The sequence below is a fragment of the Onychostoma macrolepis genome, chromosome 07 (genome assembly GCF_012432095.1).
Source record: "Onychostoma macrolepis isolate SWU-2019 chromosome 07, ASM1243209v1, whole genome shotgun sequence".
NCBI classification, from domain to species: domain Eukaryota; kingdom Metazoa; phylum Chordata; class Actinopteri; order Cypriniformes; family Cyprinidae; genus Onychostoma; species Onychostoma macrolepis.
Genome location: NC_081161.1, coordinates 36,087,049 through 36,103,888, shown reverse-complemented (window position 1 = coordinate 36,103,888; position 16,840 = coordinate 36,087,049). Strand labels below are relative to the sequence as shown.

At 39.1% G+C, this 16,840-nt stretch overlaps 1 protein-coding gene and 2 long non-coding RNA genes across 6 annotated transcripts; 2 read left to right on the top strand and 1 right to left on the bottom strand.

Annotated features, from left to right (window-relative positions):
- Positions 1-1,219: 1,219 nt before the first annotated feature.
- On the top strand, positions 1,220-8,813 carry tmem88b (transmembrane protein 88 b). The gene is made up of 3 exons (XM_058783196.1): positions 1,220-1,490; positions 4,142-4,540; positions 7,679-8,813. The coding sequence occupies exons 2-3, from the start codon at positions 4,148-4,150 to the stop codon at positions 7,958-7,960; spliced, it is 675 nt and encodes a 224-aa protein (XP_058639179.1). The 5' UTR covers positions 1,220-1,490; positions 4,142-4,147; the 3' UTR covers positions 7,961-8,813.
- Positions 4,417-11,166, bottom strand: LOC131544769 (uncharacterized). Of its 3 annotated transcripts, none has more exons than XR_009272218.1 (4): positions 11,028-11,166; positions 10,647-10,779; positions 6,546-7,922; positions 4,417-4,547 (listed from the first exon to the last, which is right to left on the bottom strand). It is a non-coding gene; the product is annotated as an uncharacterized LOC131544769 (long non-coding RNA). The 3 variants fall into 3 exon arrangements; XR_009272217.1 differs by having other exon boundaries at positions 11,024-11,159; XR_009272216.1 differs by lacking the exon at positions 11,028-11,166 and having other exon boundaries at positions 6,546-6,679; positions 7,455-7,922.
- LOC131544770 (uncharacterized) lies at positions 10,643-15,982 on the top strand. 2 transcript variants are annotated; one of them, XR_009272219.1, is made up of 3 exons: positions 10,643-10,739; positions 10,976-14,078; positions 14,563-14,697. It is a non-coding gene; the product is annotated as an uncharacterized LOC131544770 (long non-coding RNA). The 2 variants fall into 2 exon arrangements; XR_009272220.1 differs by lacking the exon at positions 10,643-10,739 and having other exon boundaries at positions 11,004-11,113; positions 11,856-14,078; positions 14,563-15,982.
- Positions 15,983-16,840: the final 858 nt, after the last annotated feature.

The window sequence follows — 16,840 nt, the reverse complement described above, 5'->3', positions numbered from 1 at the left end:
TATCTGACAGACATTAATTGATCTGCGTGTGATTTCGACCACAGATGGGCTCTTATCAGTTACGCAACCCAACATTTATTCTATTCATCCCATGTGCAACCACTCCCACTGTATTTTCTGATATTCTTTTCATCATGAAGGAAAAACCATGGTCTCTCAATCTGTCCTTATCATCAGTTGTTTGTGATCATTTCTGTTCTTATCCCATGTGGCCTTCAAAACTGGAGTCTGATCAAAAGACCCTAAAACAGCCTCAGTCACGTCAAATTTACAGCTATGTTAACCTTGGCATATGTACGTGTGTGTGTTGGTCTGGTGGCTAAGAATGGCCGTTAACCCGAAAAGTTGCTGAAGAAAGATCAAAAGTCTTGCTTTCATCTCCGGCTGTTCACAGTATTTTTAAATGTAACCCATATATATTTTTTTAATTAATTAATTTTATTTAGTTATTTTTTTGCATGATAAACAGCAAAAATCGCATTGTCGTATAAAACATTAAACAGAATCTAATCCATTTCCCCCCCAATGTGACTGATGTAAATGTTGCATAGGACCAAACTTCACAATTCAGTGTAATTCACAACTGCTCTATATTAGGTCTCAAAAGTTGTCACATTTACTTCGATTGTGACAAACAGGAAGTGACAACAGTTACAGTGTGAGTTAAAACAGTAATGCTAATGAATAGATTTAAGACAGGAAGGCCTACGCTCTTTTGATTTCTAACAACTTTCTGAGATGGTCCTAATTTAAAAGCCCCCCAAAAAATGTAAATATAAATGCACAGAAAATTAAGGCTTTGGATTGCTGTTATCTCTGCAATGCCTCCTAAAAGACCAGTGATTGTTGCATAACAGTTGCATTATGGGTGGAGGATGATTGATAACATGCATTTATACACAGATCATGTAGAAATGGCATTATCAACCAAACCAACACATGATTACAGGAAAACAAACACTTGCCACAGAGGTCAGAGCAGTTTATGGTACGAGTAAAAAAGAATGGAGGTTTGGAAGATGTGGTGTAAATGTGAGGTGGTTTCATGTCCTCTCTATCCATCAGGAGTAATTAAAGTCCTCACTTCGGCTCTTTAAATAAACATTCCTTCCCCCACACAAAGAGTGAAGAAAGAGCGAGAAGAGAAGGGTAAGGGAAAAGGGGAGGGGGCACGAGGGAGGCACAGAGAAAGGCACTGCTATAACTGCCAGGCAGGACACATCCATATCTCAGTATGTCTCACAGAAAGAGAGCGTCAGTGGACAGTATACAGCAAATCTGAGCTAAAACCAACTACACTTCAGAGAACACAAGAAATGAGAGCAACCATCAGACTAGTATGCAAGGAAAAATATTTTTAGAATTTTAGAAATTCTAGAAGTTTGGAACAAGGAATTATAATACTAACTTCATTTCCAAAAAAACAAGGAGTGCATGTTGTGTTCGTCAATTCAACAAAAAGAAGAGGACTACTGGAGTCACACCATCGGGTGAGTGGAGGGTGTGGAGGGCTTGATAAGGTGCATGTGAGACTGACCTATCAGAGTCTACAGGAGCAGAATGTTTGGAATTTACACTGATACATGTATCTGCTTAATTAACATTAATTCACATAACAGTTAGCTCAGCAATAACTGCACGTGCACTTCTGTGCAATCTAGTGTTGAGTGATCTGTAACATCGAACATGTAACATCTAATGAGAGACTGTTCACCCGTGAAATAAAACATGGTTGGATCATTTAAAATATCACATCAGGCAAAAGCATATATTGGTGAAAATCAATTTACATGTGAAGTACTGAAGCCACATCAGACCTTCTAATGCACATGGAAAAGTAAAACCCATTCCACCTTGAACCTACAAAATATTTAAGTTGCTGTTTTTTGGATGAGTTTACAGTATAAATTGAGCTAATTTCAGCTTAATACATGCATAAAAACAGTAGCATCTAGTTAATAGTCCCAAAGTTTTGATTCAATTTTTTTGACTCAAAGTTAATTCTCAATTTTGTGATTCTCAGAAACGTGGAAACAGAGTTAGTGGGTGGAGCAATCTGGTGTTAACCAGGTTTGGCATGGTGTGCGCTTGTGTTAACGTTTCCTGTAAATGGTGATCTGGCGTTTGTTATATATTGAGTCACCTGCTGTATAACAAACAGAATACAAAGGCAGGAAGACAACACAACAGTCAGCAAGCACACGAACGTGTGCATGTCTCCCTCATCATGCATCACTGATGGCATTTTCAGGATCTAGTGTTTAAGGGTCAGAGTGCATGTGTGTGTGTGTGTGTGTGTGTGAAAGAGTCGTAGACCATCCTGTATCCATTTTTAGATGATTTGCGTATGGCACTGAGGCCACAGCTGTATGGAGCGTAAACTATTTGTGTAGTTTGACCTCGGTCTATTGTTCTGAAGTGCTATCTGGATGGTCAGCCTAACCGTCTAAGCATTGAGGGGGGGTGTAGGGCACCTCTTTTCAGTGCTCCACACTTTACTGCAGCCGACAAGCTGAAAATCTAGCTTGAAGCTCAGGATGAGTAGAAAAAAGGATCCTAAATTGTAAGAATGTGTTAGATTTCCATTTTTGTACTGTAAAAGTAGAATGTATACATCATTGTAGCATTTGTTGTGCTACTCTTAACTTATTCTGAAGGGATTTATTTTTGTAAGAAGCATTGCGTCCTGACACAATGGTTCTCATTACTGTTTTACAATAAACGTATTGCAAATTTATGATAAATACATATTACAAAAACTTTTAAATAAAAAATATTTATTTATTTTGTTATTTGGGTGAAATGTGACCTATGTTCCCGGTGAGGTTCAAAAAAAGATTAAAAAAACAATTGGAGGTAAAAGAGATGTAATCCCAAGAGGTGAGGGTTACTGCGATGTCAAGGCCTCCCACTCTTCATCACTTGATCGTATCGCCTGTGTTGTTCCAAACACACTCAAATACCAATTAGTTTCCGCCACAAAGCGCCAATTAGCTTTCAGATAACAATCAGTCTCTGATAAAAGACCTAATTAAAAGATCACAAACCTAGCTTCCTGGCGATAAGTGATTTAACCTTGCTCTGAACTTTTTGAAGCAGTAAACTGTCCAAAGCAAATATCAAGGTTGACTATGACCGCATCCACCACTGACAATATTTAATGTAACACACTTTCCAGGGTTTTGAACAACTGCTGACAGGGACTGAGAGAGAAATAACCTCAGATAGCTTAGTGCAGCCACTGCCACCAGCAAACAGAGAATCACATTCACAGATTTTTCAGGGTGTTGACAGCTGAGTTAGATCTCAGATTTTAAGAGGGTTGAGGTTAGGCAAGGCAAGTTTATTTATATAGAACATTTCATACACAGTGGTAATTCAAAGTGCTTTACATAAAAGGAAGTGAAAGTGTCAATAATAACAAGGAATTAAAAATAATAATCACAACAATAAAAACAAAGTGATTTAAAAATTTATTTAAAAAGAATTTAAAACATTTAAGAATAGAAAGTGATTATACATAGTGCAATCAGTTCGGACGTAGCACAGTGCTCATTCAACAAATGCACAGCTAAACAGATGAGTTTTGAGTCTGGATTTAAATGTGGCTAATGTTTTAGCACATCTGATCTCTTCTGGAAGCTGGTTCCAACTGTGGGCAGCATAATAGCTAAAAGTGGACTCCCCTTGTTTTGTGTAAACCCTTGGTATTTCTAACTGACTCGATCCTAATGATCTGAGTGGTCTGTTAGGTTTATATTCAGTGAGCATATCTCCAATGTATTTAGGTCTTAGGCCATTGAGAGATTTATAAACGAGTAAAAGTACTTTAAAATCAATCCTAAATGTAACTGGAAGCCAAGGTTAAAGACGGGACTGAAACCCCATCTATGGCCACTTTCAAATTCAAGTAAATTCACTGTTAAATCAAGGCTTGTACGATTTAATATCTAAAAGCATAAAAAGGATTTACAAAAAAAAAAAAAAAAAAAAAGGCTGTTTTTGAACCGCTGTCGACAATTTCCTTAGCTCCAACAATGTGGTTCAAGCCTACAACTGAAAATACAAAAGCCATCAAGCACTTTCCTTTCACAATTTAAAAAAGTACTTTATATTGTCCTTGATTCTCTATTATCATCAGATCAGGATGAGCATGAACAGCACACTGGAGAAGGGGGCTCATCACCAGGCCCTCGACCTCTCTGAAGAGCTCCCAACCAACAGCCATCACCACCATCATCATCACAATCACACCAGTCTCCAGCACACAAACTCCTTGGCCTCCACTGCGCCAGCCGGGACCCCAGTAGGTGGGTCTGGAGTGGTTGTGCCGCCACCTTACTCTGCTGCGGAAGCCGGGGGAGGTGAATGTCCGCTGGAGCTCCGGGGCTCTCTGGACTGCTGGGCATGTTCAGTGCTGGTGACAGCGCAGAACCTGGTGATCGCAGCCATCAACGCCTGCCTGGCCGGGTTGGTTTTCGGGCTCATCCTAACTCCTGCTATTGTCATGGTGGTGTTTGGCTTCATCTGTCATTCAACGGTAAGACCTGAAATGAAAAGAAATGAAAGTTTTTCAGGCTTTTAATTTTTCATGTGTAGAGGACTTTTAAGTCTTTTTACAGGAGCAAAATAAAAGCAGTTTAATTCTACGGGTCAGAGACTTTCATAAAATCATTAAAAAAGTAGACTTAAAAGAAAAAAAAAAGATTTTTTAATTGATTAAGATTAATATTTATTTAAAATTTATCAGAAAAACACTGATAAAGATTAAATAAATAAAAAGTTTATTACTGACCTTAGTGAATATGCATTTGTAGGAGTTTCCCTTTCAGGTGCGTAATTTATGGGAGGAGATTATTAAAATGAATCTCACAACGTGATTCACTAATGTTTGCGCTCATCAAATTACTGGTATTTGCACCATTATTTAACGCCAAAAACTGCATGCCTTAAAGCAGGCGGTAATTTGCGCTGCTCTTGGCAGATTGTGCTGGTCATTATGGAAATGATCTGGCTGCGTCTGTCTGTCTTATTGTGCGCATTGTTAATAAATCACCCGCAGAATTTTCCCCTCCCATCGGTGCTTTTATGGAATTGCACTCTAATGCTAATTTGCCCTGTTTAGTAAATCTGGCTCTATCTGTAATATACAATACTGTATATTACACATGATACACAACCAGTATTTAGTATGGAAAAAGTTTGAAAGTGGAAAGAGTTAATCTAATGATAATAATAATAATAGATAAATCAAAAGATAATGACAAAACTTCACAAATAATAAAAGTCTACACAAATTCTTTTTAAATGAGATTTAAAATTTTGCTGATATAATACCAGTGGGAAGAATAATGCATAAGAATGGAGCCTTCACTGCAAAAGATATGCAACTTTCATATTTAGATCTTGGAACAAGATCATTTATGCTTAAAGCATAGGCCTATTGAAAATTTGGTCCCCGAGACAAACAGTGTTGCTGCTAAAGGAATGTCCTTTATAATCTGGGTAAAAAGACTCAGAATAAAAGCCAATCATGATTCAGAGATATTCCTCTAGGGATTTATGGGAGTTTGGCCTCTGTTTCTCTTTGATTCACCAAGTAATCTCTTAATCTCGGGCATTTCTCAGCAGTCCAAGTGCAGGAGTATTAGCAGGGGCAGGTCAGGAGTTGGGAGGATGACGTCAGATGAGGAGTGTTTTCAGGACAGAAGTGGATTACTGAAGTTTAAAAAACGTTTTCTCACAAAGTTGTATAGCGACCGCCCTCGACATTCTTGCACTTTGACCCACAGAAGAGTAGATCTACTGCTTCTCCACCGTATCAGCTCTGTTCATTTTCAACAAAAGACTCTCACATTCTACTACAGAATTAACAGACAAGTTTCTGTAAGACACAGACCTTCCATCTCTCTATTACAGGCTCTTTGTTTCTTGCTAGAAGAAAACCGCTTAAGTTATCTTCACGTAGCACCCGTGGGTCAGTAAGGGTCAATGTGTGTAAATAAAGGCTGAATTCTTCTGACCTCTCCAATTACCAGACCTTTAGGATCCAAGATCAATGGCCACTCGGACCAATTAGTCCCCACGTGACATAAATCCAAAGCTCTGTAAGGAGCAACAGACCACCATGGTATTCCATAGAGTAAATAGTTTGTCATTTCATATAAGCAGTCAACTACTCAGGTTTCAGTCAAGATGCATAATAGGATAATTTATAAACAAAGCGTTAACTCCAACTAATTAATAAATCGGCATAATTTAAGACCAAATTTAAAAGACTGAAGTGATGAACTGAACTTTCTAAACATATGGTTAACATCAAGGCCACATAGGTGCATCAGTTCCCTGAAACTACTCTGTTCAGCTCTAATCTTATCTGCACACACAACAGCTGGAATCCCTCATACTTTCGAGACATACCAATGAGAACTGTGGCTGATTTCTAGATTTGAGAAGATTTACATTTTATTGCATCACATCACCCTTTGACGTTTTCTAAAACTTTTTACAGCCTAAAAATGTTAATTTGCTGACAATTTACTCACCCTCAGGCCATCCAAGAAGCAGATGAGTATGTTTCTTCATTGGAACAGATTTGGATAAATTCAGCATTACATCACTTGCTCACCAATGGATCCTCTGCAGTGAATGGGTGCCGTCAGAAAGAGAGTCCAAACAGCTGATGAAAACATCACAATAAATATTAAATTTCTAACCACAATGAAATTCATTTACAAACCCCCCCCCAAAAAAACTGTTTGCTTTTCACACATGCAGCTGTCACAATATAATTTGATGATAGGGTGATCTCTAATAAATGTCTAACTATAACTCTCCAAGAACGCTTTGTTTTTAGTTGTGATTTTTACAAGTATCTACTTGAGTGAAGAAACCTGTCAGTGTGAGAAAGTGCAGCTCAAAATGCAGATGGACTTTATCAGTTTTCTCCCTCCTACTCTCTGTTTACTCAGTCGCCTGTTTTTCCTGTCTATACTCTCCTTTCCTCCAGCTCACAGGGGGATAGATGAAGAATGTGGGGGTCTTTTTATGCCTCAATCCTTTCCATCCTGTGCAATGCCACTTAACCAAAAGAATTAAAAGGACGTTTCATGTATATATGAAGTCTCTGTGCATATACAATTATTGTAGCTTTCGGCAGGCTGATGCAGAATCTGTATTTTGGTAGTGATCAGGCACAGAGCAGCTCAAAGGGAGGGGGGAAAAAGCCTTTACAAGTTTACCATACATATTTCAAACAATGTCAAATGCACTTCTAATATTAAATGTTTGCACATTTTAGCAATACTTTACCAAGGAAATGTTTACAAAGCAAAGGTGATATATTGAGATTTTAGTGAATCAGACCAACAGTGGTCCTCCGTCAAAAATAAATAAACAAACAACAACAACAACAATAATAATAATAATAATAATTAGAAAGAAAAATACACTACCCTGGAAGCAACAAACAATCAATTTTCTAAAGAAAACAAGCATATGCTGTTGGTAGACATTCTTGTCCAGTGTGTCTGTTCTCTGTCTGTCCACACCTCAGAGATGGTGTTCCTCCAGGGACACTTTATTTCTCTTTGACCCTCCTCGGCAATGCCTACATGCATTCCACCACTCATCCTTGACCCCACACAGGTCCACACCAGTCAAATGTCTCTCTTTTCAGGTGCGCCCGCACGGTTCATCACCATACTGTTCGGATCTACTGACTGACGGTGGCTGTGTGGCTCTGCTGGTCGTGGGTTTCTTGCTAGTGACTCCACTCCTGGTTCTGGCCTTGGCTGCGTACTGCCGGCTTGCCCGTCACCTTCAGCTGGGTCTGTGTTTTATTCCGTACAGCCGTGCCGTCTACAAGAACCTTCCAGCTACCCAGCACCGTGGCTTGACAGGGGGCTGCTGTGGACAGCGATCTGGGAAAGGAGAAGGGAAGGGGAAGGTGTGGGTGTAAAGGGAAAGGACTACACTTCTGTTGTACTAGAGATATGGAATGTTGTGAAAGAACACTACACATTATAGACCAAAAAATCCCCTCATTAAATATTATTTCAATTTATATGACAGACAAAGAGAGGCAAGGAATTCCCATTTACTGATTTCCTTTTTTTTATTTTTTATAGCCAAATACACCATGTTCGTCAATTTCTGATGCCTATATATTTCATGCAACTGTTATAGCACAATCAATTTTAATTAGTCAATTTCAGTACTTGACATTTATAAAATAATCAAATTCAAATATCCCAAAATGATGGTTATGTACTCTTTGTATAACACTATTTGTCTTATACATAGTCAACACATTTTTCTACATTGTCAAAAATATTTCTATATTTTTTCTTATAAAGTGTACAGTGTTGTGGATTTCCCTTTTCTTTAAATGTTAGGCCTATATACAAATCATTAAATACTGTAATTTCAGAACTGATGGGCTGCTCTCCTAATTTCGCACAAGATTTATTTAGACAAAATAAACTTTACTCATAAGCCCGATTCAGAGGATAGTTGTTTCTCATGAGGATGTGTTCATGCGTATTTATTACTGAAAAAAATACTGGATTTACAAGAACAATATTTCATAATTTCTCCACCACAGCTAGTGGGAGCTGTTAAGAACAAAAAGATGACAGACAAGCACATAAAATTTTAAATGGGTCATTATTATGGTATGCAATACAATTTTAAAATATGTAGCCTATTATATAGGGCCACAGATTCATACATAAAAATATAAACCAAGCAGATTTATGTTTAACTTATGCATTAACTTATTTCTGCTAATCCCCACATTTTTAATGGCATCCATCATTTTGAGAGATACAATTCAAGACAGAAAACTATAGCGCGTCTATTTTTCTATTTTTAAACAGGAGATTTAAATTATCAAATGAATAGGATATATATATATATATATATATAATTTTTTTTTTTGTTTTGTTTTGTTTTGTTTTTTTTTCCTCCATATTATTCCAAGAATATGACATTTTATTTACAGCAGACAATCACGTGACTGGCCACATGATCGAGCAGCGCGTTCCCGGGTTCGATCACAGAACTCACATCTCCACTGTTAATAAATCCATTCTGAATCCATGAGTTTTATCACTGAAGTGCCACATGAGAAAATTACAAAACAAAAAAAATATTTTAGCCTGAACTTGCGCGCAGCATATAAATCTGGTGTAGAATTGTAGAATGAAATCATTTTGTTAATTTAGATTATTTTCCTGACCGACAACCGAAGCTCATTAGTCGATCACTGACCAGTAAGATTAGTATGTCTTATTTTTTTTTTTTTATAGGCTACAGGGCTTTAGCTTTATATGCGCGAATAGCAGCGTAAACCACAGACCATGAGGATTCACACATCGTCGCATCACGCACCTGCAGCGCTTCCGTGAAAGCAGAAAAACAGAAATTAAGTCTATAAAATAAACAGGACTACACGAAATATATAATAGGCTATATGCCTAATATAATTAACAAACAAAAGTGGAAAAAAACTGGGGAAAAGCCTATAGGCTATCGTTTTTGTGACACTTAATGCATTGTATTTATTTTCTTTATATCTTTATTTGATTTAATCCATCTGATCGCACAGGTACCTCACACACACAAACAACATTAGTTCAACGTTGCCTGACATTTCAGCCATTCATCATCAAACTAAAATGCAGTCAACCAAACATAAGTTTATTTACACTTTTTGTTTTAAAAGGCCCGCTGTAAAATCAACGTGCAGCGCCCAACAAACATTTTTGCGCATGTGAAGGATTTTACACGGATATTAGAACATGAGTGAAGTATAAAGCCTTATTTAGGCTACATAATTAATAATAGTTTAGCAACCAAATTTTACAAATATGGCAAAAATGTAAACATTTGGATTCTTGTGGAGACAGGCTCATGAGCCCAATGCCGATTCAGTTTTGCTTGTATAATGAAGTCCACTATAGCCTATTTTGTGTTTTATTTTATAGTTTAATATATAATTTTATAACTACTTATTTTTCATTCTTGTTCTGTTCTAAATACCGTTAAATTTAAAATATATGTTGAAGAGTGAGGGGAAATAGGCTATAATGTACATTTACCAGTATTTTAATATTATAAAATATAATAATATTATAAAATTACATAACATAATGTAGCCCAATTGTTTGCAATTACAAGGTTAACGGGTGTTTTTGGAGTAAGATCAATTTCTCTTTAATGAGATTACTTCCTCCTTTTGGCCGGGTTTCGTTTCTCCATGTCGTAAACGTTTTTAGGGGCGTGATATTCAAACGACGATTGTTTTCTGCCGCCACATTTGATCAACTTGCGATTTATCAATGTGCTACAAAAAAAGCGAATTACTCAGTAAATATTCATCCATGACATGTAATATTTTGGCTTTCATCACTAAATATGTTTATCTTTCTTCAGAAAAAAATATTAGCAAAATCAAAAATTTGCGCCGGAGATGAGTTGAGTTGACACGGAATGACTCAATTGCAGTTTAGTTGACAAGCACAGAGAAGAGCTCCAACAAACTGGAAATGGGGAAGATACAAAAAGCTATCCACAAATAGGATTTGTCCTGAAGGCCAACATCCTCAATGTGTTTTTAGACAGAAAGGGTTCGAAAATCATACCTCTCAGGAGATGTGGGAGCTGTACAAACAATATTCTGCGCAGGAGGACGACAGGCCAGATGATTGTAGCATGAGCCAGAGGGATTCGATCAAGTAGGTGTATACAGCTCTGTCAGCCGGTGACTACATACACCTGTACATACACCACATATCACCAGTGTGCAGGTGAAAAGATTTAGGAAGTACATTTATGACAAGAAGGATCAAGGAAGTTGTCACAAAGCATATTACCACGCCATTAAATAACTTTGACATTTTTTACAGTTTTAGCACTTTTCATGATAAAACAAATGTTGATCAGAATGTTATGACTTAAATTTGTTACACAGATGTCAAGTTATTCCATCAATGAACCCTCATTGCTGGATGACACTTACTTACTAGAAGTGATCAAATCTGAGTCCACAGCCACATCAAAGATGTCCTCATCCTCAGCCATAAGTCATGTTTCCTCTACAGACTCCCCAGTGAGTAATATTCACATACACAAATGTATTAAACAATTAAATTTTGGATGTGCACACATTTCTTTCTTTTTTTTTTGGTCTTTTGTGTATTGAGTGTACCAATCTAAATGTGGGTCTGGAAATATCAGTCTCTGTCATCTCACAGACTTTTATATTTTGCATGTGGTGAAGATGATGTCTGGGGAGGGTAAAGGCTCAGCTGAGTGGTTTGAGTATAGGCAACGATCATTACCAGATCGTCTCATTTGTTCTTACGTGTCAGAAGCCACTGAGAGTCTGGAGCCCGTTGCAGGTTGAGCTTGAGGGTTGAGTGCATCTGTGGGAAAATGCTAATGGCATGTCACCAGCTCACCTTTTGTGGGCAAAGGATGACACAGAGACGGCTCTTTACTGACATTCAGGTTTACTTTGACAGTACCGGTGTGTTGAAGAGGCGACGGGTGATAAATGAATGGGTACTGTCTTATCTCCACATCTCTTCTTTCAGTCTCGTATCTTAGTCTGGTGGCTTGTTGGGGTATGGAGATACTTCCAGAGGTGTTCTCGTGGTGAAGAATGTATGGGTATTGGAAAGGATGTATACCTCCACAAGTCAGGCTATCAGAACAAGATTCGGCATATTTCTAATTAAAGATCGGTTATTATTAGACTTGCAATTCAACAGTTTATTTTATATTATTCATTTTTATGTAAAGGCATTCACAGATCAAACAACAACCTACTAAGGTTTATCATATTGCAGGTTCGTCATATCTGTGATGTATCTAACTGGTATACCATGCTGCCAGAGGCTCAATGCTGCGCACAGTGTACAAAAGCAGGCAGGAGAGGTGAAGGTGGCAAGGTGGGGTGTTGGTTGGATGGGGTCGTGCTATCCTATGTCAACTCAGTGAGGCTCATCAAGTCATGTTCCCTCCTATTCTCACATATAGGCAAGTATGCTGAAAATTGGTGTCTGTCTGCCTTAAATTAGCAGCACTAATCTCTGTTGCCATACTGATTATGACACTTTACAGGCATGGTGTGGACAAGAATGTGGTACAACTTATGCAAGACCAGACCAAAGGGAACACCATGGTGAAAGTGTGGCTACAGATTCAGGTGAACCACTGTTAAGGAGTATCTCTACACCACACTCCCGACGAGTCTTATGACACCTGGGAGGGACACACATTTGAGGTTCCAGATCTGCAATGTATCCAACTGCTATAGCTGTATATCCACCTTTCCATTATCTCTAACATTCGCATACGATTGTCACTTTATATATCCGCACAATACAACTGACCCCCAATGCTTCTGAAAAAAAAATATTGGTTTTCTAGAGCTAAACTGGAAGAGTAAAGGCACAGCTGAGTGAATTACCAGCATAGGCAAAGAGTATTCCCTGATAGTCTCGTTTGTGCTTTCTTGTGAAGAGTCCACCCAGTGTCTGAAGCCCATGTGTCAGGAAGCCAAACAGCCTGTGCATAAGGTACTGTATGTTGACCAGGGGTGATGTGCACAAGGCCCTGCTGCCGTGGAGATCTTGGTCCAGACACGCGTGGACTATGGTGTGGTGGTGCATTTGGACATATTCCACTGGATCCATCGATTTAATGCAGCCATTCACACAAACAGCCACTCCAAGTATGCTGTGTTCAAGTCTGCCTTAGAAGGAACAGTGCTATCCTACAAACTTGGAGATGCTCATCAAGGCTGTCAGAGCAAAAGACCAAACAAATTTTAACACACTGACTGGTGGGTCATTCAGTGTCAAGTCAACCAAATTTCACAAACTTCCTTGGCTCAAATTTTTTAATTTGTCAGTATGTATATTTACGGAGTAATCAACTACTTTGTAGAGGGATGTCAAAATGACAATTTTCGCCTGTTATTCAGAGCCAAATTACAAAGGGATAAAAATGACTTCAGAAAGATGGCAGCATCATGTCATTTTTACACAGAGATTGGTAGGTCTATTAGCAAAATCATTTGACTTCAGCAATCTTTATTGCATTATGTGCCAATAATGACCATTATTGGGGGGGGGGCTCTACAAGTTTGAATGCCTGTAACTCAAGAAGTATAAAGTTATCTCAGTGCCCTTTTAGATATCGGGTCTTAACTTTCTTCTTTTTAAGGCACTATATGGTTCAGTTCCAGAGGTATTGGAATTACAGTATGGCCCCAGGAGTTAACTGTTAAATTGCACAAATTTTCAGTGGTCAAAAACCAAATGTGGGTCATTTGGCTGGTACTTATTAAAAAAAAAAAAAAAGGAATATCTGAAGAACAAATAATGTTGAAACTATAAATGTATCTTGTTTACTTCTGTCAGAACTATTGCATATAATATACCTGTCTGAATGCCATAAATATTCTTTCTGTAAGTCCATAATTTCTACATCACAATTACCTGTTACATCCCCCCGGTTCCTGGTGGGGCAGCATAAATGGGGAGGCCACACAAAAGTATGCTTAATGAAAAATGTTTTTACTAATAATACATTTATAATTTTTAAGGCTCCTGCATCAGATTCTGTTGTGACTGATGCTGATGAGACGGCTGCATGTGTAGCTGGTGCTGATGTGACTGGTGCAGCACTTTAGCCATATCTGGGCAGTGGGCACTGCAACATCAGCAGCAGACACTGCACATCCTGAGGTAACTGTTTTAGTCTAAATACTCAGTGGTTGTTAGATAAGGAAACTGTTTAGGTCCAAGTAGTCAGTGGTTGTTACATAAGGTTTTGTCTTTGTTATACTACCAGGTGACATTTGAGGGCTGGCACAAAATGTGGGAGTCTGGTCCTAATGGGCTCCCCAAAGCAGACATCATGTGGTTAAAGGAGGATGAAAAAGGTTAACTCTTTCAGAGGGCAATGTCTTATCAAGACAAGCATGGCAACACGGGGTGGAGGAAAGTCCTGAAGGATGACAAGATGTGGTTTCATCCTCCTGAATTTCCTGGAGTGGTGGAAGGGTAAGTCCCCTCAACAGACTTTTTTTTTCTGGAGATAAAATTGGAGTGTGGCATTACAGTCTCTGCTGTCCAAGGTCTAATTGCCCAGAATGTTCCAGTCAGAATGCTTTCTGTACTGTTGTGGGTATTCCTAAATGGTCAGACAGACCTGCCACGTCTGGCTGGAGTCCATGCCATAGAAGTCGATTTATGTTTCTGCCGGTGGGTGCCCAACCCCCCCAAAGTTTAACGGCGCACACATAATCTGAGTGAGAGCAGAGCCATGATCACTACATATGGGAGAGCAAGTCCACTGCAAACCCAAGAGATTCGTGCTGGGGCCCTGTTGTATTACAATAATGCACTCTCAACATTCGCTATTAAAATAATGCTAAAAACTGCCTCAAATGAACTATAAAAATGAGATTAAAGTCGTAAAGCTGCAATCCATTTCTTATTGGTTAAAATGAACATAGACTATCTCGTGTTTTTCTGTGGGTGCTAGGCCATTTCCATGGAGATCGGCGCCTGTGCTCCATGCTGACTAAGGTCCTGCAGGTAATTCATGCAGAAAGGCTGCCAAGGAATCAGAGGAATGCGCCACTGGTCACCACGAATGCGACCAGCTCACAGAGCAGCCAGTACAAAAAGCCTGGGAAGAGCACAAGTAAGTAAGAGTTAATTGTTTTTCTCAGGCAAAGACTAGCATACTAGCAAGGAAGTCGTGGCCTAATGGTTAGAGAGTCGGACTCGTAATCCAAAGGTTGCGAGTTCAAGTCAGGTATTGTTTGTCAATACTGTGGGGAATTTTTTGTATTCATTATCAGATCTGCAAGCAACTTTCTGGAGATGGAAAAGGCACTGCAGAATGGTGAACCAATGTGGCAAATGAGCTGGGACATATCCTCATCAGTCCTAACCTGTGAGGAATCACTGGACAAAATGTGGGCGATGGATAAAGGCCTCAAGTAGAGGTATAGAAGAGCTGGTGAGGCACCTCCTGAACTCATGTATGTGGACTGTGGCTGCTATCATGTCCATGGCGTGTCTTCTGGAACAGCTCTGCTGTGAACGGACAGACAGGATTATGCTGGTAGAGCTCGACATCTTTCACTGTTTCCACTGGTTTGATGCAGCCATGCAAACAGATCATCACCCGAAGTCTGCCCTCTCTGCTGCAGTCTTTGCCTACAAGAACGGCATGGCATTCCTGGTACAGGAAATATGCACAGGCCATCCAGCCAGCTATGCTTTCCTGACTGATAGACAGATCATTGAATTGCATGTCAGCAAGTCAGATCTTAGCTATTATGTCAGGAGGATCACAGCTGCTGCCATTGTTTCCAGAGTGCCACTGACATCCTGAAGGGAGCAGTTGGGATGGATGAGAACCAGATGCATCTGTTCAAGAACACTAAAACCATTGACCACATCTCGGAGAACCAACAGAAGCACCTTGACTGCATCCAGCATCCACCAGGGAGGAACAGAGTAGCGTAGTGCAAATCCGCAGGGCCCCCCCACCGCGAACCGCAAGACGGAGGCCCCCCTCCTGATTCAGGGGGTGGGGGGGGTAGCGGGAGTGCGTCGCCTTCACAGTTTAAAATGGATATATTTCCAATATTGCAAGTTTTAAACCATGATGGCGAGCCACAGGATATCATACAAGCAACGTGCAAACTTTGTGCAAGAGTTACGCCGGTGAACATCTCTCAAAATGAAAGTGAAAGTAAAAACTGACAGCGCTTTCTGCATCTGACAACACACGCATTAACGGCACATTCTCTCAGAGACGACGAGAGACAAATCTCCTACTTAATATGCAGTATATTACTGCTTTTATTTCCTTAATGTTTCTCTTGTGAGCCAAACATAGTGAAAACAAGAAACTTTTTGAAAGTCGGTGCTTAAAATAAAGCTGCTCTTAAAGGAACACTCCACTATTTTTGAAAAAGGGCTCATTTTCCAACTCCCCAAGAGTTAAACATTTGAGTTTTACTGTTTTCGGGTACCATGCACCATGGGTGCAGCAGGTGCAATGATATTACGTAGCGCTGCTTGCACAGGGAGCATGTCTTATCATATCGTAATATCATTGTGCCTGCTGCACCCATGGTGCATGGTACCCAAAAACAGTCACAAACTCACAAATAGTGGAGTGTTCCTTTAAGAGTAACTTTATTTTAAGCACCGACTTTCAAAAAGCTTTTTTTTTTTTTTTAAATAGGAGTGTTGCTTTAAGTTTCATTGCTGACCGAAGTGTTAATTTTATTATTTATAATTCATTGTAGGCTATAACAGACGTGTTCTAAAATACATTTTAAAAACATTTTCAATGAGAAGTAGCCTAAGCTAATAGCCTAATCTTTTATTATCCTCACAGCGCGTCAGTTATGCGGTGATGTGCTATGAAATTGTGGAGCAAATTAATTGTAATATTAATTTAATAATAAAACTAACTTAATAATAATAGCCAGAATGTAACAGGCCTACATTAATTGGAAGTGCCAAATACTCTTAATAATGACAATATTTTATGCTTTTGACACTGGCTCTTTGGCTATTGTCGAAACATGATCATCTTTCAACGCAATTATCATCTTATCGCAGGGCCCCCTGCAGTGCATGCCCTGCATGCCCATCCGCTATGTCACTGGAGGAACATGTACACCATCACAAAGTATGTGACCTGTAATGGTGTGTGCCTTTGACAGTACAGCACGGTGAGAGGAAACAGCAGTCTGAAGGCTTTCACTCTTTTCTACCCAACATGATCTGAACAT

What these genes read in the sequence shown, in the direction of transcription:
- tmem88b (XM_058783196.1), top strand. Translation starts at nt 4,148, where the DNA reads ATGAGCATGAACAGCACACTGGAGAAGGGGGCTCATCACCAGGCCCTC. An exon ending in GCTTCATCTGTCATTCAACG is followed by an intron (nt 4,541 to 7,678) that starts GTAAGACCTGAA and finishes CTCTCTTTTCAG; the next exon opens with GTGCGCCCGCACGGTTCATC.